Source organism: Vulpes vulpes, chromosome 4 (genome assembly GCF_048418805.1).
Source record: "Vulpes vulpes isolate BD-2025 chromosome 4, VulVul3, whole genome shotgun sequence".
Taxonomy (NCBI): Eukaryota; Metazoa; Chordata; class Mammalia; order Carnivora; family Canidae; genus Vulpes; species Vulpes vulpes.
The window spans coordinates 118,335,745-118,363,553 of NC_132783.1; the positions used below are offsets into that span (position 1 = coordinate 118,335,745).

At 48.0% G+C, this 27,809-nt stretch overlaps 2 protein-coding genes across 2 annotated transcripts; both read right to left on the reverse strand.

Moving 5' to 3' along the window:
• Positions 1–932: 932 nt before the first annotated feature.
• PCYOX1L (prenylcysteine oxidase 1 like) lies at positions 933–11,766 on the reverse strand. Its single transcript, XM_072756899.1, has 6 exons — positions 11,614–11,766; positions 7,659–7,865; positions 6,047–6,221; positions 4,714–4,925; positions 2,401–2,541; positions 933–1,912 (listed from the first exon to the last, which is right to left on the reverse strand). Exons 1-6 carry the CDS (start codon positions 11,699–11,701, stop codon positions 1,251–1,253), a joined length of 1,485 nt encoding a protein of 494 aa, XP_072613000.1. The 5' UTR covers positions 11,702–11,766; the 3' UTR covers positions 933–1,250.
• A 2,534-nt stretch (positions 11,767–14,300) lies between these two features.
• GRPEL2 (GrpE like 2, mitochondrial) lies at positions 14,301–27,758 on the reverse strand. The gene is made up of 4 exons (XM_026008887.2): positions 25,689–27,758; positions 23,296–23,449; positions 22,174–22,255; positions 14,301–17,524 (listed from the first exon to the last, which is right to left on the reverse strand). The coding sequence occupies exons 1-4, from the start codon at positions 25,763–25,765 to the stop codon at positions 17,160–17,162; spliced, it is 678 nt and encodes a 225-aa protein (XP_025864672.1). The 5' UTR covers positions 25,766–27,758; the 3' UTR covers positions 14,301–17,159.
• Positions 27,759–27,809: the final 51 nt, after the last annotated feature.

Consider the following 27,809-nt stretch of genomic DNA (forward strand, 5'->3'; position numbering starts at 1 on the left):
TAGCTGCGGGTGAGGTAGCACTGCCCTCTACCATCTGGGAACTTGTTTTTTTTTTTTTTTTTTTTTTTTAAGGATTTTATTTATTTATTTATGAGAGACACAGAGAGAGGCAGAGACACAGGCAGAGGGAGAAGCAGGCTCCCTGTGGGGAGCCCGATGCAGGACTTGATCCCAGGACCCAGTGAGCTAAAGGCAGACACTCAACCACTAAGCCACCCAGGTGCCCCCCGGGAACTTGTATTCTTGCAAGAAAGATCCACCGTATTACTCTTCAACCCTTGCATAATGGACAGCATGGTCAACTGTCCCAGGTGCCACGGAAAAGCTTTCCTCTTCCTAAGGTGGGGTGTATTTCCCTTTTTCCACTGGTTGCCAGGAAGCTCAGAGCTATACTAACAGCTTCACTGAGGTAACCATCTCTTCTGTGGGTCCTACCATAGTCATCTCTCCCATTATGCAGCATCATTGAGAGGTTTGGGTGGTAATAGCTTAACAAGTTATGACATATCTAGCAAGTGCCCAATAAATAGGAGCTATTATCATGTCTTATGTTTTCTGATCTCCCCTTTATAACCATCTGGTATAGGTCTATATTTTTTTAAATTTATTTGAGAGAGAGAGAGAGAGAGAAACTAGCAAGGGGAGGGGCAGGAGAGAATCTCAAGCTGACTCCTTGCTGAATGCAGAGCCCGGCGTGGGGCTGGATCCCAGGACCCTGAGATCTTGATTTATGCTGAAATCAAGAGACCGATGCTTAACTGATGGAGCCACCCAGGCGCCCCTGGTACATGTGTTTCATTGTGGGTGCTGCCTCACGTACATTTTGGGAGAGGGAATGAAAAGCAATCAAGAAATATGACTCCACATTCTCTGCCCCTTATTTCCTCCCAGTTATCCCTGTCTTCTAGTTAGAAAACCAAGTCAGAAGAAGCTGGAGAGGATGAATTTTTATTTCTTCTTAAAAAAAATAAATAAACGAATACCTAGGCTTGAATTTCCTTCCCTTCTCTTATTGTCCTCCTTAAAATGAAGCAAACACTGTGAAAGTCCTTAAGATAGAGAGGCAGAGAGTGGGCCATCTGGACCCACGCTGGAAAGAGAAGCAGCTTGACACATGAGGGGTCGGAAAGGCTTGGCGGGGGAGCACAGCCTGGACAACTGAGGCCGCTGTGGGGGTCAGGGGGTAGGGGAGGAGAGGGTGGGATCCATCTTCAGCAGGGGATGGATGGCCCAAGTTCACTGTGGAGCCCTCACAACTCGGTCTTCACTTTGTGCATCAAATCCTTTTGGTCAATCTTGTCTAGGTCCTGGTACCAGCGGTTGTAGGCCAGCAGGGCCACGTTCTTGGCAGCCACAGCCATCACCTCCACAGAGCTGGCCGCCCACTCCAGGGCATTGAGGTGGAAGAGCTGGTCATGGAGGGCAAAGCGCGGGAGGGTGCTGTGGGGGCCGTACACGGGGTGGGCCCGCCACTCAGCTGTCTGCACGGAGTAATAGGAACGGAAGAGGGTCTTCAGCTGGGACCGCAGGAGTGGCTTGGGGGACTGGACTCGCCAAACAGCGGCCTCCTGAGGCTGCTTCCGCCGGAAGTTGGCTGAGATGTTGACAGGACAGATGTTGTCCAGAGAGCAGAAGAAGTTTGGAAAATCTGTGGTGAGGATGCTGGCAAAGGGGAAAAGCTTAGGGTCGGGGAAACCGAAGTAGGAAGAGTTGAGGTAGCCATGGACCAAGGAGACCACGGTGGGCTGGAAAGAGCCCTGGGCAGCATCGATGGGTGGGTCAAAGCCTTCAAAGGTGATGCCACTGCTGCCGTTGTCCAGGTGCAGGGGGGTGGCAATGACCACGATGTCATAGAAGTCAGAGCCATTGCCCACCTCGTTCTCATACTCTACATAGTATAAGGGTTTCCCTTCTAGAAAGAGACAGAATAGAGCACAAAAATCCATTTATTTCTTGTCCACTACTTACTGATCTCCACCTGGGGCCCAACGCAGAAGGTGCGGGGCTCTGAATGCAGCTGGGCTGTCGGCATGGTGGGTCCTGGGCTTTCCATGCTGGTGTGGCTGCAGGGGGAGCACTGGACTGGGAGTCAGGAGTCCTGAGTTTTTGCTCTAGTTCTGTAGCTGACTAGCTGGAGGGACTTGGGCAAGGCTGAGTCTCAAAGTCCTCAGTGGTCAAATGAACTGGGGCTGGCTGAATGCAAGGCTCAGCTTTCTGGCTCGGGCATTTGAATCAGGACGACAGTGCCCTCTGGTGTCACTTGGCAGTGCTGGAGCTTCTCAGTGCCTTTTTTGGAACCACTCTGCAGCCTTTCACAGACCAGGGTTTAGGGATAGACTGGTGGAAGTGTTCCTGGTCTAGGAAATGGGAGTGGCCACGCGCCCTGCTCCGCTCACTCACCTGTATTTTGCAGGGTCACAGAGGTCACTGTGGCATGGATCACGTTGGCCTTGGTGAGCTTCAGCAGACCGGAACAAACCAGCTTGTTGCCTCCCTCAACAGACCACAGGCTGCCCTGGGCTCCGGCTAATGACATGGCTCCTGGGCAAAGGGGGAGAGTGGCCAGTGGGTTCTCAGTATCACTGGGCTGTACGGCTGGAGAGTCCAGCCCCATCCTACCTGCTGAGCCTCCGTCTCAGGCCAAGACTCCCCAACACGGGCACAGAGAGATAACACAAATACAACAAAATTCACAATGCTATGTGAAAATAAGCTCTGTGCAAGAGCCATCTGTAAAAGATCATGGATGGTAAGATTCTATTTATACAGGATGTCCAGAAGGGACAAATCCATAGAAACACAGAGTGGATTTATGGTTACCCAGGGCTAGAAGGCGGGGACGAGGGCTTGTTGGGGAGGTGATGGCTATAGGTATAGGGTATTCTGGAGGCAATGAGAATATTCTAAATTTGACTGTAATAATGGGTGCACAACTCAAAACCATTGAGTTGTTCACTTTAAATCAGTGAATTGGGGGCACCTGGCTGGCTCAGTCAGTGGAACGTGTGAATTTTGATCTCAGGGTTGTGAGTTGGAGCCCCTTGTTGGGTGTAGAGATTACTTAAAAATAAAATCTTTTAAAAAATTAATGGGTGAATTGTATATGAATTATATCTCAAAGGATACACACAAAATATTGGAAGACTGAGCACGAGATCCTCGCTGAGGGGACACCTGGTGGGACTTGAAGGCAGGGAAGGAGGCAGCCATGCCCACAGCCAGAGGGATAGCATTCTGGGCATGAGGGAGATGCTTGTTAAATACAAACTTTTCCATCCATTTATTCAACATATTTGGGCTGCCCATGCCCATGTTTCCAATGGTCCAGGCCCTGTTCTAAGGGTTTGGGATACATCAGTAAACAAAGGAGACAGAGCTTCCTGCCCTTGGGGAGCCTACATTCTAGTGGGAAGAGAGGAAAGGAGTAAATGAAATAGGTGGCTAGAAGCTGACGGCACTGCTGGGTAGGGAGACTGGCACTGTTGGGGGCAGGAGGAGGCATCCATGTAACTGAAAACTGGGTGGTGGGGTACCTTCAATGAAAAGGAACATCTGCACAGAGACATGGTAGGGAGCAAGAGTTTACTATGATTGTCTTAGGGAAGAATGTTCTAGGTGTGGATGGCCAGCCAAAATCCCCAAGGTTCGAGGGCAGCTGGAACCCTAGAGACATGCAAAGGAGGCCAGAGTGGCTGGACTGGGGTGAGTGAGCAGGGAGGTGGTGGGGCCCAGACCACAGAGGGCCTTGTAGGCCATTAAGAGGACTCTGGCTTTTACTTGGAGGCAGGTGGGAACCCTCACGGAATTTTACATGCAGGCTTGACCTGACGCGGGTTTCTTAAAAGTATCATCCAGCTGATACATTGAGAATAGCCAGCTGGGGGCAGGGGGCCTGGCAGCAGACTTGCAGTAATGGGGTGAGGGATGCTGATAGGTTAGACCAGGGAGGACGTGGTGGTGGGAAGCAGTCAGATTCTGGATATATGTGGAAGGCAAAGTAGATGAGATTTCTTCCTTTCTGTCTGTCTTTCTTTCCTTTCTTTTTTTGCAGATGAGATTTCTTGACCTACCATGTGATGGGTATGAGAGAAAGCACGAGGCCAGGTTTGGCCTAGAGCAACAGAAAGGAGCTATTCCGACCCAGCTGGGAAGACTCTAGGAGAGGCAGACTTGAGGGGGAAGGTCAGGAGAGCTCAGGTCTGGCAACACTGAGTGCTCCCCAGGCCTCCCAGTGGAGACATAAGGGTGGGACCTGATGTGTGAGTCTGCAGCCTGGAGGGAGGCCTGGGCTGGAGGTCATGCTTGGGAGTCGGTGGGTGGAAGTGTGAGTAGTTGAGGAGAGGACCAAGGACTGAACTGGCACCTTCGTGTTAGGCGGCTAGGAGAAGAGAAGGACCTGGCCCGCGCTGGGGGTTGCCAGGTTTTGCCCATGCCGCTGGCCCCAGTGGGGCACGTCCTGGAACCAGCCCAATCAGGACTGGTGGAAACACAGTAGACCTAAGATCTGAGCTTTGCTTCCACATCTGAGAAGCGGGGTGAACACCATCTCCTGCCAGCCCGGAGGACCAATGACAGAATGAAATAGGGTTGAGGCAATAAGGTGTGTAGGCACCTGTACTGAGCCTGGTAAACGTGAGGTTGTTACAGGGAGACCAGCCCATTCTGGGCACCATGGGCCAGGGGAGGGTAGGAGGCCAAGGGCCAGAGGCTCACCAGCGAAGGCGGGCATCGCTGCGGACTGGCCATAGCTGGCCCGCAGGACAGCAGAGACCACGTCGTCGATAAAGCGCTGAGTGACACCCACTTGGAGCAGGGACTCGGCCACAGAGCGCTGGGTCATGTTGACGAAGGCAGACTCCCCGAGCGAGTAGAGCAGCTCCTCCACGCCTGAGAAGGCGTAACCATGGGCCTGGTACTTATAGATCCTGGAAGACACGCAGAGTTGGAGCTCTCATGCAGAAAGACCTTTTGGCTGACCCCCTACTCCTGGCTGACTGCACCCAGGAGGCCCAGAAGGACCCTGCCCCTCCTCTCCATGTGTGGGGGTGGGGGTGAGTGAGGAGCCGGTTATTTGGCCTGTTTGTCTACTCTGTGGGGCCCCTAACTATAGGGACAGCATGGAGGGTAGGGCAAATACCCTGGAACCACTAGACCTGGCTTCACATCATGGCTCTGCTAAATGACAACTACTCTGAGGTGTGACATGGGGAGAGTGGTGAAGTGCCAGGACCCAGCAAGGAAGCTGAGGGGTCATCCTGAATGTCTGTGCCTAGGCCAGGAAGCAGGGAGGACCTGCAGGGGAGACCTGGAGCACCAGCTGGCGAGTGAGTGAATGGCGAGAAGTGGACAGAGTGACATGGGACCACTCGTCCTCATTATCTGGAGGAGTGGGGCAGGAGGCTGGGGCCCAAGGAGGAGGGAAGTGGTGAAAAAAGGAGTTTGTTCTAGATGAGAAAACTAAACTGGGGGACAGTTGGGCTTAGAGGTGCATGGCCTGCAAGCTGCATGAGGCCTACGGATGTGCTTCATTTGGATTTATGAGTTGGTTGCATATATTGAAAAACCAGGAGATTTCATACACAACTCTGCATCTCTAGCTTCTTCTAAAAAGCTGGAAGACCCAGCCACATGTGGTCGGCGTTCACACCTGGCCATCGCTGGCTCTAGCAGTGACAGCTGCCCCCTTCAGATGGGCCCTGTTCTTCGGGGCGCCCCACTCCCTTCCCTTCTCTTCCACCAGCTGCTTCCACTGACTCACCCTCCGCCCCCAGGTATGCCCTTGTAGGTGGCTGCATTTGCAAGCCCCCTCATTCCTCAGTTTTGCGGAGGGAAGGAAAGCTAGAATGACCACACTGGAGACCCATCCCCGCACCGAGTCAGTACTTGCCTCGCTTCCTCGGGCACCAGGACTGTATTGTGTGGGGTACTCACCCCACCAGCAAGTCCCCCTTTTCCTTCTTGACAATTTACAGCCCTACTAGTTCCCTCCCCATCACTCTTCCCGGCTCCCGCTGGAGCGCCCTCCCCACGGCCTGGCCAGCCCTACCTCATGAACTTCTCCATGACCTCCTCCACCCACATCTGCAGTCTCAGGAAGCTGATGCCGTAGTGCCACCAGAGGCGGAAGAGGTTCAGCAGGTACCAGTCAGTCTCCTCCAGGACGAAGTGCTCCCCACTGAAGATGGCACTCCTGCCTACCACCTCTCGCCGGTGCCTCAGGCCTGAGGAGACAGCAGGGAGCCCCTCAGGTCCCTCTCTGAGGGCCCCCCACAGGAGATCTAGCAGTGCCTGAGCGAAACTGAAGGTCCCCCTGAAGGATGCAAATGGACTGGCTCCGTGAAAGGGACTAGAACACACTACGGTCTGTTCACCTGTGCTGCTTGTTTAAAACAGTAAACGGAAGCACTGGGCTGGCTGGTCCATCAAGACAGGTACATTAAAAGAATGGACCACATCCCATTGTTTTTTCCAAAAGGGATGAACTCAGCCATGAGCCAGGGGAATTCAGAGGTCATCCCGGAATGTCCAGGGACTGGCAGCCCCAGCGCCTGTTCTCACATGGCAGCCCAGGCCACCAGGCCCACCTGGAAGGAGGCCCAGGTCTTTGCAACCATCCACAGGCTACAGCTGGCAGTCCCAGAGCTGAAAAGAAGTAGAACAGGTGGCAGCGTCCCCAGTTAAAGATGTAGAAGCGGAGGGTGAGGTTCTAGGAGAGTGAGGTTCTGCCCCAGGTCACGGGTTCTTGTTTCTTTCCCCCCGATTCCTGTCCCTGAGCCACCAGGTTCCCCATCCTGGAAGAAACATTCCTTCAGCATCCTTCTGGGGATATTTTCTGCCAACGCTGGTAAGTACATATATATCTAGGAGTTACTCCTCCTCCGCCCCCACATACTATATGCTACCCTGCACCTTACTGACATACTGTGTCTCGGAGATTGTTCTATACTTGGACAAGAAGGACTTCCCCAATCTGGCTGCTGAACAGTCTGCTGCTTACCTAAATAAAATTCACTCTCAGGTCCAGGTGGGTGGGCAGGTGGGATATTTTCAACCTTTTGGTACTACAAACAATGCTGTAATGAATGGCTTTGTTTGTATACCACTTAGCACATCTGCAAGTACACTTCTGCAGGGTCACTTCTGAGGGGTAGAGTTTGTGTCACACGGTATACGTATTTGTGGTTTTGCTAGATGCTGCTGGCATTGAATTAGCTCTGACTCATTAGTGGAGGTGCAGACATCCTCCGAGCCTTCCTCTCCTCAGGAGATACAACACCTGCCTTGTAGGAGGGTGGACTGGTAGGGAGGATTGGGGGTGAGGCGATGCCTACATACCGCCTAGAAGGATGTCAGGTACCTGGCAAGCACATAGCATGTGAAAGCCATTATGATCATGGCTACGGAGAGGAAGCAAATGGAAAGGGAAAGAGACTGGCTTGGGGGTCAAACCTGGGTTCTAATCCCGGCTCTGCAACTAACTCACTGTGTAACCTCAGGCAAGTTCCTTCCCCTCTCTGGTCTCAGCTGCTCCATCTGTAAAACGAGGAGATTGGGCCACATGACCTTCCGGCCTTGACCTTCGGGGCCATCTGGGAAGAGCCCAGTGGCTGCCGCTAGCCCTGGGTGCAACACACTGGAGCCCAGGACGGTGCACTCACCCAGCTGCTTGACGAAGTCCTGCATGTGCAGGCTCAGGGAGTGGAAGGAGGCGGCCCCGCTCTCATAGTGCTGCTTGTTGACTGAGATGGTGGCCAGGCGGCCGCCCACGGTCCCCTTCTCGAACACGTCGATCTGCACCCGGGGGCCAAAGTGTTGCTGGAGGAAATGGGCCACAGCAGAGCCCCCAATTCCGGCCCCAACCACGGCTGTCCGCAGGCCCAGGAGGCAGGCAAGGGGAGAGACAGGGCATGGAGGGGAGAGACCAGGCACAGAGGGGGTGAGATAGGACACGGAGCGGGGAGAGACAGGGCACAGGCGTGAGGCTGCAGTTCCTACCCTCCCAGTGCCCTGGGAGGTGGTTCCCAGGCCCTTGCATTTCATAGGCTTATCACATCTCAAAAATGAAATCTGAAGGCTAGTTCTTAGTAAACTAAGAGCAAAGAACAATCTGAAAATTGTCACCTACCGTGACCCTCATTTTATATTGAAAAAGACACATTAGCCAGAAAGAATCTTAAAATTCTGGATGGTCATTTAAAGAGAATACCTTTGGTTTCATATGAACTCCTTACATTGCCCCGATTATTTCACTACAAACTGGTGGAAACCTGGTCACTGGCAGGTACTGTTAGGTTAGATCAGTATTTGGAAACCACTCCTGAACCTGGGTGTTGGCGAACTACCGCCTACAGGCCAAATCTAGGCCCACGACTGTTTTAGCAAACAGAGTTCTACTGGAATGCAGGCAGCCTCTTTCTGCAGCTTGTTTATGGCTGCTTTCATGCCAGGGTGACAGAGGTGAGTGGTTGCCACAGAGACTGTATGGCCTGCAAAGCCTCAAGTATTTACTCCCTTGCCCTTTCCTGAAGAAGTCAGCCAACCCTTGTTCTAGTGCAATCTACCACCTGACACTTAAATCACTTCTACATCCGTGTTTACCATGACTGGAATGCACCCCGTGATGGGCTGCTCACTACCACGCAGGGCCCTCTATACTGGTTTGGACTCTTGTTCCAGTTTCAGCTTTGAGGTCTTTTGGGATCTTATCATCCACTGTCTTTACTATGCCTCCTGCCTTCCTGCTATTTGCAAACTTGGTTCATATGCCATGAGTGTTGTCATCCAAGCCACAGATAAAAGTGTTGCACTGGCAATGTGGGCTGAGGGGTTACTAGGCACCATTGTCCAGACAGATCCTAATGTAGTTACTAATGCTCAATAGCACTGTGCAAAGACAGCAAGACAGCTATGAAGCTACTGAACCGGACAGCTGCACCTCCCACAATTGGAGACACGGCCTTCTCATCCGGCAGTCTGTTCAAAGAGAAAAGGAGAGAAATCTAGTAAATCCTTACTAGACCCATATTGGACCCATGACGGACAACTAGCTACTGTCAAGAAGGCAAAAAATACTAGGTTCTTTATGGTCTGGCCTCCATTTACTTAGGTATTCCCTGCCCCAGCCCCCAGTGCTCCACCTTCTTGTCCACCTCGACTTCTTTGGCCATGGAACCCAGGACTGCTCTCTCACACTTGTGCCTTTGCCTACATCGCTCCCTTTGTTGGGAATGCTGTCGCCTTTTGCCTTACTGCTTCTGTGGCCCTCAAGTGGAATTATATAGCTTGGCTCACTTGGCTCACCTAAGACAGGTCAGGTATTACTCCCACAGATTCCTACAGCACACACTCCTCCCCTGGGGCCTTGTGCTTGGCACACTATCTTCCACTGGTCCGTTTAAGGACCAAGAGCAGCTCACTACGCCCCCAGATCCTGGCAGGTGGTAAAGCTAAGTATTTGTTGCATCTTGAAAAACGCAAACCACTTCCTCCTTTTCAGTGTTTACAAAGCCATGTCCAAGAGTGCCCTTAACCTTTTACGACCTTCCCATTTGCGACAGAGCCCCAGATTACCCATTTTTCAGAGGAACTAATATCACGAGGCCTGGAGGCTGCCCACTGGGAAGCAGAAGAGCTCACCTCATTGAGGAGCAGCTCATTCAACACCCACAGACTGACACCCACTCTCTGATCCATGATAAGATGTGCTCAGGCACAAGACAATCAAGCAGGACTTTTGTCCTATCCTCTGGAGCTCATGCAAGGCATGGGGAGACTCCTGCACAATGACCTGCAACAACGTGTGACCAAGTCCAACAGGGTTCCAGGGAATCCTGAGGAGGAAGCAACCAATTCTGCCTAAGGATGTGGACACAGGCTTCACAGGGGAAGTAAATCTGATCTGGACCCTGCAGGACACTCGGCTTTGCCAGGCAGCAAAGAGACATTCTCCCTAGCGAGCAGGGTGTGGTGTGTGGAACAGTGGTGGCTGGGGGCGGGCGGGCATGAAGGGGTCCAGCATCACACAGAGGTACTCAGATTTGACCCTGCAACAGTCTGGGAGTGAAGCCATCCTCAAAGGAAGCTCCTCACTCTCCTGTGTAGAGTTCAAACCACCAGGAGCGAACAGAGGCTTCTGTCAAACAGCTGAGGACAATCAAAAAAGCTACAGAGCATCTTGGCATTGCCAGGTGTCCTGCCCTGGGTGACCCCCAGGGCCAGGTGGGCAGGGCCAGCTGGGAATGAAGCAGGCAGAAAGCTCTGCACTGCTGGAGACAGGAATACTGGGGGAGGCCCCTTCTCCAGGGACCAGCTTGAAGTGCCTTGCTTGGTTGCCGGTTTCTGAGAGATGAAGGGAGTGCCCCGCAGACACTGCCTTACTTCCCCATCCTTTAGAGTCTGGCTCAAAATCCACATTTTCCCTGAGGCCTTCTGTGACCACTCTAGCTCTCAGGATTCCCTCTCCCCCCAAAAACCCTAAACCCTCAGTCCCAAACTGATTTCCCACGTTTTAGCCCTTTATGGTCTGAACTGTGGTTCGCTAATGTAAAGAAGCCTTAGCATTGTACTAGCAGCCTAGTAAGTCTGTGGTGCTCCATGGGATATGCTTCCCTGCCAACAAGGGTGCAAAGAGAGCAGCTTAGTGTAGTGGGGACTAGATGCTAGATGCCTAGCATCTCTGCCCGTGGCAATTTTATATATTGAGGGACTGGAAAATCTTGAGGAGTCTTGTAGAGTTAAAAATGACAACTGTGAAGAGAAATAAACTGCAAGCAAATGTGGAACTCTAGTCAATGATAGGCATGATGAAGTCTTTAGTCAAGTGCCCTAATGTGTGCAATTTATTTTAAAATGCACTAAGATGCAAGATGAATTAACGGGCGGGGTGATAGTTACATAATAACGCCAAGTATAGGAGGGGTCTGCTAAGGGCAGAAGCAGAACCTAGGTGTTGAGTACACGACTGGTCACTGTGTATCCGGTTCCTTCAACTCTGCTGTGCGTTTGAAAAATCTTCGAAATAAAAATATCGTCATCAAGCCCAGGAGGACTGCTGTTAAAAGTTCTCCACTGTCATCCAGCAAATCGATCTGCAGCAGACCTACCACGGGTTCCGTGTCCTATTCCCCCTGACGTCTGGGCTCAGATGTCACTTCTAGGAAGCCCAGGGCCCTCCCAGGGCCTGGAAGATGGGCCAGCGCACCTCCGCGGCCTTACCACCGACCGCCCTGTATTGTGCAGCCTCTCCTCCAGGCCGGAGCTACGGAGCACCGTGCCTGCCGCGCGGGCGGCCCTCAAGAGACCTCGAGGGACCCATCGCCCGGCCCCGGCCCCCCCGTGGTCCGTCGGGGCAGCTGGCGAAGGGCCAGGTGCACCGCAGGCGCTCAGGACCCCCGGCCGGGCCAGCCCCACGCCTCTCTTCCGCCCCGGTGGCCGTCGCCACATGCCCATGCCCCCGGGGTCAGCACCCGCCTGCGGCCCGCGCCTTCCGCGGCCAGGCCCAGTCCCTCGCCTCCTCTGCAGCGGCCTCCCCTGCCCCCACCCGGCTGCTCGCGGCGGCGCCCCCTTCTCCCGCAGCCCTCCCCCGCGCCGCTCCCCACCCGGTCCTTCCCGCACCGATTTTGCTGGGCCGGGCGTCCCCGCCTGTGGCGGCGGCGGCCAGGAGCGCGGCCAGCGCGGCGAGGAGCCGGGCAGCGCGGGCCATGGCGGGCGGCGATCCGGAGGCACGCGGGGCGCTCGCTCCCGCGGGCCGCGCAGGGCTCGCCGCCCCGCCCCGGCCCGCCCCGCCGCGCCCCGCCCCCGGCCCCTCGCGCTGCCCCGCCCCCGGCCCGCCGCCCGCCGCCCCTCATTGGTCGAGCCGCCGTCCCTCTGCAGCTCCGGGCCCTCATTGGCTGCATCCGTCCCGGGCAGGCTCCGCCGGGCGCCGCTTCCCCGGCCCGCCTCCCGGATGCGGGCCCCCCATTGGCTGGCTCGTCCTGCCCACGCGCAGGTGCGCGCGCTCCGGGTGCTCAGCATCAGGACCAGGGCCCGGGGAGATGGGAGGGGAGGCGGAGAGCCGGAGCTGGGACGGCGTCGGTGCGAGCCCAGCCGCGCCAGCTCCCAGCTCTCCGACGTGCCGTCTCGGGGTGTGCCTCGGCTTCCCTGCCCTCCCTTTCTAGGTGGTTGTGACAGTCATGTGAGGTAGGGGACGCGAGGCCGCTTGGCAGTGTCTGCAAGCGCAGCAGATTGCTGACCCAGCGTGTGCAGCCATGGTGGCTGGGCGCTCCCCTCCGCGTGCGTGGAAACCAGGCCGGATGCTTTCGGGCCTGCAGTCCCTGACGGGTACTTGCAGTTCCCACATGCTGTTGGAGTCTCTGCCTTCTACTTACACAAAAGGGAAGGGTTTCACCCAGGCTCTTCAGCAGAGGGAGGGAGGGGAGGGAGGGAGGGATAAGCTCCCGCTGAGCTTCACCCTCTAAGAAAAGAAGAGCAGCTCAGGGTGGTTAGTTCATTACACGGTGAGGGGCAGATTCCTGGAGCAGAAAATAAAGTTGGGGAGGAGTTTCAGGATAAATAAGGAAAACTCATTCAATTCAATCAGAGTATGGCTAAGAGAAGAAACTGAAAGGATTCCGAGTATAGTAAAAGAGCATACAGCTGGGATTCTAAGTCAGCTTTCTGAGTCATAAAGGGCCAAGCTGGTTACTAGTGAAGTGGTAGATGAGCAAACATGCATTTCTTATAATCTCAAAAAAAAAAAATATTTTTGGCAATGTTTATGTCAGAATGTGAAACTCTTTAAGTTCATTCCTAATGGTTCAAGATATTCCCTTAAACTTTTTTTTTTTATTTTACTTATTTATGCATGAGAGACATAGAGAGAGGCAGAGATACAGGCAGAGGGAGAAGCAGGCCCCATGCAGGGAGCCCGATGTGGGACTCGATTCCAGGACTCGATCCCGGGACTCCAGGATCCCACCCTGGGCTGAAGGCGGCGCTAAACCGCTGAGCCACCCAGGCTGCCCTCCCTTAAACTTTTTGTTAAACAAGCATTCATCACTTTGTGCCAAGTTCTCTTACGCACTGGTTTAATCCGATTCTTGTAGTGTTTTGGTAGGGTAAATTTAAAAAACTTTAAAATTCAGCTCGCCCCCCTCCAAACAAAAGGTCTCACATATTTGTTACTGAACCAACCTACTGGTATAGAAGCATAGGAACAGAGAAAAATCACTTTCCCAATAAAACATGGCAATTGTAAGGTAGTACTGGTTTACACTAGGAGACCAGGAGTGAAGCTGGGTGACTCTATCACTCTATTGCTGCATAACAAATTAACCCAAAACTTAGTGGCTACAAGTAACAATCATTTATTTTGCCCATAAATCTGTGCTTTGGGCAAGGCTTGGCAAGATCCGCTCATCTGTTCCATGAGGTGTCAGATGGGGCTGTTCCAGTAGGGGCTGGAGGAGCCTCTTTCAAAATGACTCAGATGGCTGACAAGATGGTGTTGGCTATCAGCTGAACTCTCAGCTAGGGCTCAGTTCCACTCCACAAGCTGCTTCAGTTTACTCTTAATTTGAAGACTGAGTTCTAAGGGTGAGTATCCAGATAGGATGGTTTGGGTGCAGAAACCAGCAGTCACTTCTCCTACATTCTATTGGTCAACCACAAAGTCCAGATTCAAGATTTGGAGCCATGTTTTAAAACCTCCACCGTGAACATGACCAAATGGACAGTCTGAGCAGATGGAAGAGTACACTAACACTGGGAATATGGGAAACAATGGATTAGGGAGCCAGGGTATACAGATAAGATCGGAAGAGTAATGAAATCGAAGACCAAACTGCTGGAAAGGCTGGTTCCAAAGGCCACTCAGCTAAGATGTTGGGTATGTGGAAACCAGAAGCAGATATATAGACAAAGCCACGCAGAGCTTGGCAAGGACTGGTGGGAGCTGAAGATCTGAGTAAGGGCACATGTCAGTAATCTGGTTTAGAGGATCAGAAATCCAGCAGTTCAAGTGAAGTGGTTGAAGCAGGTAAGGCAATTAGAACCAAGAAGCAAGTATAAGGAAAATAAGGCAATGCCAGAGAGGAAGGCAGAAACAAAAGCCCAGATCTAAGAAATAATATGAAACAGAACGAATCAAGGCCAAGGAGGTGGGAATGCAGACAAATCTTCAACACCAAGCATTGAGTAGGTGCACTCGGCTTGGATGCTGTGGGATCTCAAAGTGCCTCTGCTGAGTGCCGACAAAGTGAGTCAGCAGTCAATGAAGTGACCATGTCAATATAAAGGCAGACGAAGACACTAAACACATGAACTGCAGTTATGTCAATTCAGGTTTTATTGAAGTTGCTTCTGAATATTCTATTTTATTCTTAGTTTTTCCCATTTGATTTGCTTTAGTGTACAAGAACCTTTTTCACTTATTAGATCCTTTTGACATGAAAGAGCACCAATTAACTTATCAGTAAACTGATTCCCTTATGGCAGTGAAGAAAATCTGTAAAAGGTTTATAGAATCCATGTACTGAAACACCATGATCCCCTCTTCAAGTGAGCCAAAACTTCCTTACATATCCTAAGATGTCTTTTCACTTTACTGTCAAGATAAAAATAATGAAGAGCATGGACACAATTTTCTTGTTCCTCCAGAAAGTGTGGGTTTCTTGCGTTATGATTAAAAAAACACAGAAAAACCAGAAGCTTGAAGGAAAACAAGTCACTGTGATTGCTTAAATTACAATTTTTATAGAGAAGCAGCACTTAACCAGTCTTCTTCGTCTTTCCCTAGACTTTAGGCAGCTATAAAAAAAATAGGCAAAACAACATGTATAAGAAAAAGTAATAAAAATAAATATTTGAGGGCCTATTGTAGTAGACAATTTACACATTTCATTTATCCTCACAATACCGTGAGGGAAGTATAATCATTGTACAAACAAGGAAGCAGGCTCAGAAGGGTGAAATGACTGGAGCCCATTGTCACACAGTGACAGGGCTGGGATTTATGTTCAAGTCTATACCTCCAGAGCCTATGCTCTATTATGCTGCTCTGGTTCCCAAGAGCCTAAGTTTTTGAGATTCTTACCATTATAGCTCCATCTTCTAAATTTTACACTTTTAAGTCTGTGTAACTACTGAATAATAAAAGAACCTAAAATTATTCTCAATCTACTTGCTAAACAGAAGGCTGCAAGGAATATCAGAAAACTCTTCAAGTACTCAGAACATTCCATACCTAAAATTACGGTTGTTCAAACTCACTGATAATGACAGCTAGTAATTCAAGAACACATAGGTAATTGTAATTGGCTCCTTTTCTTGTCACCTCTGTCAATCTCAAAGGAATGAAGGCAAAAAAAAAAAAAAAAAAAAAGACAAATTCCTACTGCGAAATCTGACTGCTCATTAAATTTACAGTACGCACTTAGTGGAAAGCCCAAAGAGGTTCTGGTTTTCAAATCTTCCCACCAGTCTTTTGTTTGCTTCTTAAAAGCACATATTTGTTTTTTAAGTGTCAAATTCTGGTGGAGATGGCAGGGCCCATTGGGGGATGGCTTTATTGATACATACGTGGAGAGTGCTAGAACTATCTATGATGTCTAAGAGGGTAACTTTACCACTCCATGGAATGGGGTCATAAAGTTCTAGTAGAAATGGATTTACTTTATGGATAAGTAACTTAAAAACCTAAACCTCTGCAATCTGGACATCTAACAATATTTGTCCACTGGGGACATATTTGCATATTCATTACAGAACTGCTAGATCTTAAAAAAAAAAAAACGAACTGTTGGATCTTAAATGATTAAAGTTAAAATCTAGTTGTTCTTATTCAAGTTCTCACTGAAATTTAGTTTACTAGTTTTAGACATTTTTTGAGTCCAGTCATAAAAAGATGTTTTCATGCTTAAGAAGCTGAAAGAGATGAGATCATCACTAAGGCCTCTTCTAACATTAAAATCTCCATAACTGACCTCTTTTATAAAGTCTGATTGGTAGGTCATTCACTTGCCCATTTTGTTAGGCAAATCTTTTAAAGAACACCAGCTAAGTAAGACTGAAAAAAAAATAAACACACAGGCTCATTAATTCTAGGTCAATACATAAAAGATGACTAGATGTTAATATGTGTGACATAAGACAGATACAAAAACTAGAAAATAAAGCATATCAGTATGAGAGGTAGTGATTTGTGAGTACAAATAAAAAAAATTCAGCATAACTAAATGAAATGAAAAATTGTAAGAACCTAACATTTTTGTCCTGACCATCTCCCTGCATCATCTAATAAAGGATGATGAGGCAAATCTGACAAAGTGGAAGATTTAAGGGAAGTGGAGAGAAAAGTTGTAGGTAAATTATCTACATAAACTGATTTGGATCATTAGCTATCAGCACTGCCTTGGTTTCCCTGAAATGATTAGGGAGGCTGAAAATAATTGGAAGGTAACTTAGCAAAGAAAGCACAAGGTTTCTAGATCATATTTGCTTGAAAGGGACCTGGTATCTTGAATTTGTTGATACTCTCTGCCTTTCAAGTCTTGCCTGGGCCCTAATTAGCCCTTGTAAATGGGAATTGGAAAGGGACAATGAGTGTGAATATGGCCTACCTGGAGATGATGATACGGACAAAAGGTGGCTAAAAGGAAAACAAAAAAGGGAAGTCTTAAAAATTTATGTGTATAAAAATCAACCCAAATGATCTAACTTCATTTAACTCTAAAGCTTTATCATCTAAGTACCCGGATGTTGAACCAATCCCCATCATCTCCTTTTCCCAAGAAATACAAGATCCTATATAATTCCTGTTACAGGCACCATTACAAAGAAACATTGAGTTGAAAATACACAAACATATATTCATTTCCACCTTTTAAAAAGATTTTCAATGGACAGTCATCAGAGTACCAATTTTAAAATAATCTTCTTAAACATATCTGGACAAAGGCCATAGGATCACTTGTCACATTGTTCAAATGCCCAAATGGCAAGACTTCTGATGAGACCAAATAGGTCACATTAAATCAGTAGAGTATCTTAGAAATAAAGCCAATATGACTAAATCCAAAACAGATCACATGAAGTACCTCATGTACAATACAAACCTAATTTAATAAATAAAGGAAACACAGGTGACTGTACTCTGGGAGAATATTCAGTTCCTCGTGGGCCATTCACAGTCTTCTCTGAGACTCCACTGCCACTTCCACCCGAGCAAGTCTAATGGTGCGGCCATGAAGCTTGTAGCCATCTTGCCTTACTAATGCCACGGTGCCAGGCTGTACCCCGACACCAGCTGGCACGTGACAGATGAGTTCATGCTCATGAGGGTCATATTTGTCACCAATGGGTGTCATCTTCTCCAGGCCATGTTTGGCAAACACACTTTTCAGCTTTGCTTCTAAAAGTGATAACCCTCGGAAGATCTTCTCCAGAGTGAGCTTCTGGTCCCCGGGCTCTGTTTCTTCAGAAATGTACTCTGTAGTCTTCTCCAAAATGTCTGCCACCTCTACCAAGTCTTTACAGAAACTCTGAATTCCTAGAGAAACCAGACACTTTTATTGTTTGTGAGGAAATCACTTTGCTCCACTCTTGGGGTGGAGTATGGGGAAGGCCCAGATAAGTGGCTAGATCCTGAGTACCCCAGGAGGTGGGAAGACTGCCACAAAGAACTCAGGAATTGTCATCAACAATTATCACCTTAATTAAACTCACAAACCAGTGTTTCTCTTGGAAGGCAAATGACTGGGAAGCCTACTAGGAAAAGGGGAAGATGGTTAGAACCTAAGATTGCATGCAGGAGACTCAGAAACCCGCCTTTTGAAAACTGGATCATTGTTTCTTGTATTCTTATTGCTATTCACCTTTAGTACTGAGTTACGTACATTTTGGAAATTCTTTTATGTCTTAATTTTGCTAAGACGTGTTCTCAACAGATACTGACAGGATACTGGCATTTCGTGGGGCAGGAGGCAATAATACAAAAATTAGTTGACAAGACTGTGCTAAGGGAGATTCAAGAATGGTTTATTCTTGAGGATCAGCTGAAGAGTGACGGGAAAGCAAGACACTCCACATATGAAGTCTCCAAACTGGCTGCTCTGAAGTTATATATACTTGCTGGAGACAGGCCACAAAACTTTTAAAATCTTTTTAGTTGTGAACTGTTCTAAAAGTAAACTCAGTTGTTGAGAAATCTCATTACTCCCAGTTGCAGCATCTTGATTTTTCTTACAGAAATGTTGAGGAATGTCATCATTACAGATATCTATGGTAACAGCAAAGCCCTGGTGGGAGCTAGTGAAGGGTGAAGGACTTGGTTCATTTGGTTTTAATCCAGGGACAGGTTTTTGTTTTTAAATGATTTTTTTTAAATTTTTTTATTTATTTATGATAGTCAGAGAGAGAGAGAGAGAGAGAGAGAGAGAGAGAGAGAGGCAGAGACATAGGCAGAGGGAGAAGCAGGCTCCATGCACCAGGAGCCTGATGTGGGATTCGATGCCGGGTCTCCAGGATCGCACCCTGGGCCAAAGGCAGGCGCCAAACCGCTGCGCCACCCAGGAATCCCATGTTTTTAAAGATCTTATTTATTCATTTGAGAGAGAGAGAGAGAGAGAGAGTGAGAGAATGCACTCATGAGTGGCACAAAGGGGAGAGGGAGCAAACTCCTTGCTGAGCAGGGAGCCCAATGTGGGGCTGGTTCCCAAGATTCTGAGATCTGACCTGAGCCGAAGTCAGTCGCTTAACTGACTGAGCCACCCAGGCATCCCAATCCAGGGACAGTTTTAAGGACATATATCAAAACAGGCAGCCACCTTAACTGTGTTCAGAGGTAAAAAGGAAGATCATCTATAGGGAAGTAATAAAAGAGATGACAGAGAAGAGATTTCCTAGACTTGCTGCCTAGATTCTGGAAGGAACAACTGACAGAGGCAGGAATTCTATCTTTAACTTCTGGATCGCAGATATCCATTATAGCATCTTGAGCAAAATAAGTGTAATAGGGTTTAAATTAGTCTAATAGGGACCCCTGGGTGGCGCAGCGGTTTGGCGCCTGCCTTTGGCCCAGGGCACGATCCTGGAGACCCGGGATCGAATCCCACGTCGGGCTCCCGGTGCATGGAGCCTGTTTCTCCCTCTGCCTGTGTCTCTGCCTCTCTCTCTCTCTCTCTGTGACTATCATAAAAAAAAAAAAAAAAAAAAAAGTTAAAAAAAATTTTTTTTAAATTAGTCTAATAATAACATACATAATGGATTTGGGATACTGGGGCATGACAGATAGGAAGGAAGAGAAAATATCAGAAGAAACAGGAGAGCCAAGTGAAGGAATGCTGTTGTGACCTGGTCTGGTGTAGGAGAGGAGGCGAAGAAGAGGAAAGAATAAAACTAGCAGGCATTTCCAGGGAACCAGACTTGGTGTGATTAAAATTCCACAAGATACTTCCCCTACCTCCATTAGGGATGGCAGCCATAAATATTAATGGCTATTAATGAAATAAGCTGATAAGGTAAAAGGGATTCATTCTCCAAAGGCTTGAAAAGGATGCTGATTAGATCAAAACTCTTGTACCCAAGAGAAAAGAATGTCTCATAAAGAACAACTGGGTCTCTTGGCTATTAAAAGATGACATATACTCTACTAGAATTTTTTTTAAAATATTTTATTTATTTATTTATTCATGAGAGAGAGAGGCAGGGACACAGGCAGAGGGAGAAGCAGGCTCCATGCAGGGAGCCTGATGTGGGACTTGATCCCGGGACCGCAGGATCACGCCTTGGGCTGAAGGCAGGCGTTAAACCGCTGAGCCACCCAGGGATCCCCTAGAATTTTGAGAGCAGTAAGCTTCTGGGCTAACTTGTACACTGCCATGCTATAAAGAACCCTGGCTTCTCTTCAGTCAAGTTGTATAAATTTGGGTAAATAGAAGCCCAGGTTCTTTGGACAGTCTCTGATTCTATTCTAATTACTGTTACTTCAACAGGAAGTTGGTGTCTGCACCATTTCTTGGGAGTGTGTGTGGGGGGGAAGTCAGAATCTTTATGACTTGTTTAAGAGAAGATGAGTTACTGAGATAAAACTATTTCTGGAAGGAGAGTGATCATCATGTTATATTACATATTAATTAAATAACAAATAAAAGCTATTTTTTCTATGTCCATGCTCCCCAAGCAATCTTCATTTTTTCTAAGTATTCCTGGCCACTAGAAGGAAATGACCCAAGCAAATGACTTTGGTGGTGCATTGTTAGACACATTTTGCCCTATAAATTGATAAATTAGATTATTATTATTAGCTAAACTGAGTTTAGCTAATATTTGTTTGTTCCTGGGCTCCTTATCAATTCTTGAGGAAACTGATACAAGACAGTTCCTAACTCATCAAAGCTTGACTTCTGGTAAGCCAACTCACCCTGCTCCCTTCAAACAGGCAAGAAGTCTTTCCCAGGTACCACAGTTCGTTTATTTGCTACAGAAATTCCTTGTAGCTCAAAGGTCAGCAAACTTTTCCTATTAAGGGCCATATAGTAAGTACTTCAGGTTTTGTGGGACAAAGCGCAAAAATCCAGGATCTTACATAGCTGATTATTTAATAAAAGAAAATGTCTACAAACTTTTAATAATGAAATTCAGGACTGTAATTTATGAACTAACACACAGGCTGTAGTTTGCTAAGTCCTGTCCTGGTTGTTGGAAATAAGACCTAAAACTTGGATGAAACATTGGTAATACAATTTGAGGGCCAATATTTGACTGATACTCATAGCCATGAAACATGATGTCCCTAGCACTGAATGAAAAGCAGAAGGCTATGCCACAGCACTGGGGTTAGACAGGACAGGACAGGACTGAAGTGAATCCCATGCACAAATAGCAGATAAAATCCTAGAACAGGAACTAGTGTGATACAGAGAAAGTAATAATAGACTGGGGGTCAGAAGACAATGGATTCGGTTTCTGTCACCAACTAACTTTTTTCAGCTCACTTGTAAAAGGGGATTGGACTAGGTACAACCCAAGGGCCCCTGAAGCATCTTCATTCTATGTGCAAAGTATAATACTCTGTATGAAACTGTGAGCAAGGGGAGTATCACAGATTTGCCCTCTACCCTTCAATCCCTGTTACTAACACTTTCACGAACATATTTGGAATGAGATGTTGTGTAGTCAAAGAAAAATTTCTGAAAGACTTTTACTTTTTTTTTTTTTAATGTGCAGCCTTCAAATGAATACACATGTATTTGAAATTTTTGGTTTTAAACAACTCTACACCCAATGTGGGGCTCAAATGCACAACCCAGAGATCAAGAGTTGTATGTTCCACTGACTGAGCCAGGAGGTGCCCCTCAAAGGCTTCAAATTGGACTAGACATGATCTAGTACAATTTCTAGAGTTATCTGCTTCCATACGGGCTGAGCCTTTGTCTTTGAGTTATATATCAGTAAGTTATAAATACCAATGGGAATGCAAATGATTTTTCTCCATAGTAGTGAAAATTATCTGCTGGAGATAGAGTTGATTACTGCACTATGGATATAGACCAGTTTTGCTTCTATGATGCAAATTTTAGTGTTCCTGATTGGCCATGCATCTTGTTTTTTGGATTCTCCTCTGGAATGTCTTAATGATTCACTTGTTCATTAATGAGTTAAACAGAATTGATTGCATAAACACTAGAACATTAAAGTACATGCTTGAAAAATTAGCAAAGGTTTTGGTCAAAATGAAGGCAAGCATTATTTTAGCAAATGGTTCACCTGGCAACATTCCCAATAAAGAGCTCAGAAAGCATATGGCAAGAGTGGAATGGAAGGGCAGGGTAGGACTGGTTTAGGACCTAGATGTGTTCTTTTACTATGTGCAGTTTGCAAAACTGCTAGTAAATATCCTTACACTAAAAGCTTTTTTTGAGAGAGAGAGAGAGAGAATGAGAGAGAGAGAGAGAGAGAGAATGTACAGCTGCACACAAGGGGGGGTGGGGTGGGGGTGGTGGTGGCAGAGGCAGAGTGAATCCTAAGCAGGCTTCATGCCCAGAGCAGAGCTCAGCACAGAGCCCAATGTGGGGCTTGATCTCATGATCCAGATCATGATATGAGCCAAAATAAAGAGTTGGACACTTCAAAAACTGAGCCACCCGGGCACCCCAAACTGAAAGGTATTTTAATTTTTATAACAAATAAACATCTCACCAAATATCTTGGCATCCTCTACACATCTCTGGGTTCGGCGCCTTATGTTTTCACCATCAGCTACAGCTCTCTGGTATCTCATCTAAACAAAAGCAGAGTCAAAATGATCAGAAAACACATGCTTGCTGGTGGGAAAAAAATGTTTTTGCTTACTTTATAAACTTCACCCTTTTGATAGGTTTTTATAAAAAAAAAAAGTTAGGAGCTGTAGGAATCTTAAATCAGCTACTACAATTCCCAAGTCAAATGAGGAACCTACTCTTTACAGCAGCCCTGATAGGTTGTCATTCAGCCTCCTACTCTGAACACTTAACAGTTTTCAAGCTCATTCTCTTCAGAGAATGCTTCCTTTTTCACATGCAGCCAATACTGCCACCCTCTTTCTTTCATTGAACTGAACTCTAGGACAACCAATAGTAGGTTTTAAAAATGTGTCATCTATTTGAAGGCACTTAGTTTAGCTCCTTTAATCTTTTCATCTTTCATTCTTATAATCCTTGATCTCTTTAATTGCTCTCATAAGACATGCTTTCCTACCTCCTTACCATTCTGGGTGGTCTTGCTTTGAAACTTCTCTAATTATCGCCCTCAAAGCGTGTCTGTCAACCCAGTAAGGCAGAGTATGCCAGATGTAGTCTGACTGGCAGAGTACAATGATAAATGACACACTCATTCAACAAGTATCTACAGAGTTTTTACTACACGCCACGTACTGTATCTTCTCTGAAGCTACATCACATCAGGTATCTAAGTACTGTGACATAACATGTTTTAACTACTGTAGACTACTTTGCCTAATGTACTAAGCAAGAGTAGAAATGGGATAAGAGATAAAGAGCCAATTAGAGGAAATTTAACTAATTATTTATTTATTCATTTATTCATGAGAGACACACAGAGAAAGGCAGAGCCACAGGCAGAGGGAAAAGCAGGCTCCATGCAGGGAGCCTGATGCGGGACTCGATCCTGGAGCCACTCAACCACTGAGGCAGACACTCAACCGCTTGAGCCACCCAAGTGTTCCAGAAATTTAATCCAAAAAAAAAAAAAAAAAAAAGACACAAAAACTGTACATGGGTATTTCAACCAGAGAGGGGATGTGAACAGACAAAATCTACTCACTGTTAAGTCCTGGACTTCCTTCTCCAGTTTCACAGCTTTAAGCTTTAAGGTTCGTTCTGCAAGAGAGGGCCCAAGCTCATCGGGAGGGTCCTCAGAACTGCAGTCCTCACCAGCAGTTCTCTGGGTGGCAGTGCTGAAAGAATGTGGCCATCCCCTAAAGAGGGAGGGAGGTGATACATGATGAAGGAACGCCATCACACACAACCAAACTGCTTGCAGTCACAGTAACAACACGGACTTACTAAGTGCCAGACACTTACTAAGTGCCAGACACCACTGTCAGGTTTTACCTAAGTCATCTTTTCATCTCGTGGTGTGTGAAAGTATATTACCATCTCAATTTTGTAAATGAGAAATCTGAGGCTCAGAGAGGCTTTTGACTTGCATAAGATCACAGAGCTAGTAGATTCTGTTGAACCAGGATACTGAACACAAGGCAGCACAAATAGCCAGAAGTGAGGACACAAGAGTCAGCAAGAAAAAACCAAGCTCTAATACCCAGAACCAAAACACAAATCCTTACATTTCTGATTCAAGCCTTCATTTTACAAATGGGGAAAATTAAGCCCAGTAAAGGGACTGTGTTAGACTGGAGTCAGGCCTAGAATTCTAAAGTTTTCTTGACCACAAGCTTGTAAGTGAGGCTCTTATGAAAGAGAACCTGTGTTAAGAGAAATTCTGAGTTGGGAACTCACTTCTATGTAAAACCAAGTCAATTAAATACTTATAAAACACTATATGTTCCAGACTGTGAACTATAAACAGGTGAATAAAATGCATCTTTGTATTTAATCATGTTTGTAATCCAGAATTTCATACAGCTCAAACGTCTGACGTATAGTTGTTTACAAAGGAAGGCATTTAGAGCAGGGACTACTTTACACATCTTGGTTTGTAGCAGCTGACTCCTCTTTAACGGAAGTTTCCATTACGCTTCCTGGATTCTTATAATTTGATTTGAAGTAAAATCAACAAAATCAATCTGTGAATACAAAAGGTCTTTAAGGCAAATAGTTTACTCATAGAAACTGGTGTATTTTGAAAAGCAGTTGTGAGGTGACATCCGTGCAAAGAGTTAACGGGGGTAAAAGGAGTTGGCTTCAAGAAAGGGAGAGGGAACCCTCAGTACAAAGCTATGGGCAAGAGGACTTTCCAGGCCGGCCCTGCACTCAGTTATTACAACCTGGTGTCAGATTGTATATGGTTTTATATTTTTAGTTCAGAAAACATGGTCACCATAGATAATCTGGGACGAATCACAAAGGATGAAATATCTCCGTCCTCCTAACAAACTACATTTATCCAATTGAAAGTAGGTCAATGTACTCCCAGGGCCAGTTTAAAGAGAAAATAGCCAAAACCCAAGTCTGAAGAGGAGAGCCGAGGATGACCCCTTCAATTCAGAACTGGAGCGAGGGGAAATTTTATCAGAACGAAACTTTCTTCTTCTGGCCACTTCCCTACAATACAAACTGCCAAAGACTTAAAAAGCCGGAAGCCCTGAATTCAACCTCGCACCCAGGTGCCAGGTCAGGTGCGTTAAGATAAAAAAGGTGACACACAACCACGCGAAATTCCGGATTCCCCGCAGCTTAATTTACATTTCAGAAGTTCAACCTTTACTCACCCTACAACTCATTTTTTTTTTTTTTTTATTCTGAGGAAGGAGCAGTTACACACGGAGTCGTCCCTGAGAATAATGAACACCGCTCGCTAATTAAAAGCTCCGATTCTAGAGACTGGCTTCCAAGCTGGGTCCCACGATTACCGAGTATTGGGAGTCTGGAAACGTTGCGGAACTTTACTGAACCTCGGTTTTCTGGGTTGAACGAGAGAAGAGAACTAGCCATAGGGTTCTACAGTCGGCAAGATAAGTCATCCCTAAAGGGTGCCGCAGCGCCAGGTGAAGAGCAGGAAATGGAACTCTGTGCACACACTCCGAGGGCAGGTGGAAGGGCGGACTCCAGAGGGCCTTGCTTTGGAGTCCAAGGCAACGACCTTTTACCGGCAGGTAAAGGGAAGCCGAGGGAATGCCCAGGGGACGGCCTAGGGTCCCACAGAGAGTCAGCGGGGAGAACCCCGTTTTCACTGCAGACACCCCAGTGGAGGGAAGGGGGCTGGAAGACGTACACCCCCAATTCAAATGATGCTCGGGGCTGAACAGTTCCCGCCTCGGCGGAACGTGACCTCGGCTCTTAACCACATTCCTTGGCCCGGCAAGAAGGCGAAGCTGTATGCCTCAGTTTCCTCCTCTGTAAAATGGGGCCGTAAGCGCCGGATCGCAGCAGCCGAGGCTTGGTGGGTCACCTCGCGCCCTCCGGTCCGCACCCGCCCTTCCAGCTCGCTTGTCTCGCACTATCCTCAATCCCCGACCGGGGGCCTGCCTCGCTCACCTGCCTTCAGACGCTGCCTTCGAGGCCAGGAGGCGCTGCACCAGCCGCCGGACCGCCCATACAGACCGCGCGGCCATATTCCCGATCTCGGCTGACGGAGGCAGCGCATGCGCACTTGCTCCAAATGACGGGCTGAAGCGAGATACCACGCTTCCCGGCAGCCTTCGCGGGCGCTCCCCGCCCAGAGCCCCCGGGAACGGGAACGCCACACTTCCGGTTGTCCTGGCGCGCGCGGGCGCGGGCGCATGCGCGCGGCGCTCGTGCCTTGCCGGCGTCCCCGACGGAACGCGACACTTCCGGCCCTCCGCTTGTCGGGCGCGTCGGGCGGGTTCACGTCGCGGACTTGGGCTGGGTGCTGGTGGGGAAGTCGGCCGCGGACGCTGGCCGGGGGTCGCAGCTGTCCCCGCAACGAGCTTACGTGAAATTGTAAACAATACGTCAAAATATGGCGGGCGTTGAAAGGTCGGGGCGGGGGCGCGGGGGGCGCCGTGCCGCCGAAGCCTAGACTACGTGGCCGCCGAGTGTGGGCAGTTTGTCCAGAAGAAGTGATGCTTTGAACTGGAAGCTGAAGAATGAGTAGATGGAAAGAGGAAGAAGGTGGCTCGGGTAGAGGTGAACAGCGTCTGCAAAGACCCGGTCGAGGGGAAGAGTCTTGTGAGCAAGGCGCTGAAATCTCGGAGGGAAGGCGGGGGCACGCAGCACAGTGAGCGGAACGGATCCGCGACGGGTTTAAGACAAAAATTGAAGCCCGACTCTGCCGTCGCTCTTACTGGTTTTTTTTTTTTTTTTTTTTTTTTTTTAACCCACCCCCTCCAGTTTCCTTGTTTTCTGACTTGGCTGTGTTTTAAAATGTGGAGTATTTATTTTCTCGTTTCCGTTTACTAGAATGTGAGCTCCGTCAGGGCAGAGATGGGTTGGCTCTATTGCCAGGGAACGATGGATCGGTGACTTAATGGAGTCCGAAAATGTTGTGTCGAAGGAGCTGGAGCCTTAACTCTGATTGACCTTTACGTGTTTAACAGGTCGCTTTGACTCCTGTGTGATGGAGATTGCTGGGGTCTAAGCAAAGCGGTGGGGAGACCAGCTGTTGTAGTTCGTGCAGGGCGGGGTGGGGGTGGGGGCTCTATTCTGTCCTGGAGACCCCGCAAGAGGCCTTTGTAACGCCCTACCTAAAGCAGCTGCTCTTTCAGGTGTGTGTCCAGCTCATTTCTGGTTCCACGTTCTGTTTTGTTTTCTTTTTGTTTGTTCTCCCAACCAGAGTTTCAGCAGAAGCCTGTCGGTCTGGTTCAGAGCCGTGAGTGGTTTCTGACGTCCAGTGTACATAGTAGGTTCTCAACCAGTATTTGTTGAGTGAATCAAATGGTCAGTGTCCGTGGAGACAGGAGGAAGTGAATGCATTGTAGAGAGATTTAGTACGAAAAAGTGTCAGGAAGTTAGGACAGACTGGTGATCGGGGTTGAGGGCACTTGGGAGTTGCCACACTAGTTACAGGATAGTCCCTAAGGTCCAAAAAAATTATTTAAGGAATGAGAAGTGTGCCCTCATCATTCTAAATCTTCACCATAACACGGCTTACTTGTACTGTAGCTCTTTGGGTCAGATTTTTCTCTCTGCTCGTCTTGTCAGTTCCCTGAGGACAGAACTGGAGACTTACGCATCTTTATATTCTGTCCATGGCCCAGCCCAGATGCATTGTAACCAACACCTGATGTTTTCCTTTTGGCCTCAGGAGCAGGGCAACATGGGTTAAGGAAGGATTATGATCCCCCTTTTACATTTGAGAAAAGCGAGGCTTCAGAGAGGTTGGTAAGCCTGCTCGGGTCCCCCACTGAGGATTCAGGGACACTAGAAATCTGATAGCCCCCGACACTTGGCAGTGTCAGGAAGGATGGAGCTTCAAATCCACCCTACAGCCATGAGCCTATACCTTGGAGGAAAAAAAAAAAAAGTCTTTTTAACAATGAGGGAATGGCATCTATGCTTTAGCCATTTTGTTACACTTCTCTTAGCTAACTTACACCAAATGTGCTACATGCATGCATCCATTCATTCATCTATTAAGTGCTAGTGTGCTTCTGAATGCTGCAGTGCAGGGGGAGTAGGGTAAGACCTGGATGAAAT

Bases quoted from the DNA above. Each gene is read 5' to 3' on its own strand.
- PCYOX1L (XM_072756899.1), bottom strand. From the start codon at position 11,701: ATGGCCCGCGCTGCCCGGCTCCTCGCCGCGCTGGCCGCGCTCCTGGCC. The intron at 7,866-11,613 runs GTGCGGGAAGGA...GCCTGCGGACAG, and splicing joins CGCCCGGCCCAGCAAAATCG to CCGTGGTTGGGGCCGGAATT. The intron at 1,913-2,400 runs GTGAGTGAGCGG...GTCTCTTTCTAG, and splicing joins TGTGACCCTGCAAAATACAG to AAGGGAAACCCTTATACTAT.
- GRPEL2 (XM_026008887.2), bottom strand. From the start codon at position 25,765: ATGGCCGCGCGGTCTGTATGGGCGGTCCGGCGGCTGGTGCAGCGCCTC. The intron at 23,450-25,688 runs GTGAGCGAGGCA...CTCCCTCTTTAG, and splicing joins AAGGCAGCGTCTGAAGGCAG to GGGATGGCCACATTCTTTCA. The intron at 22,256-23,295 runs GTGAGTAGATTT...GCTTTTGTTTAG, and splicing joins AGGAAGTCCAGGACTTAACA to ATGAGATACCAGAGAGCTGT.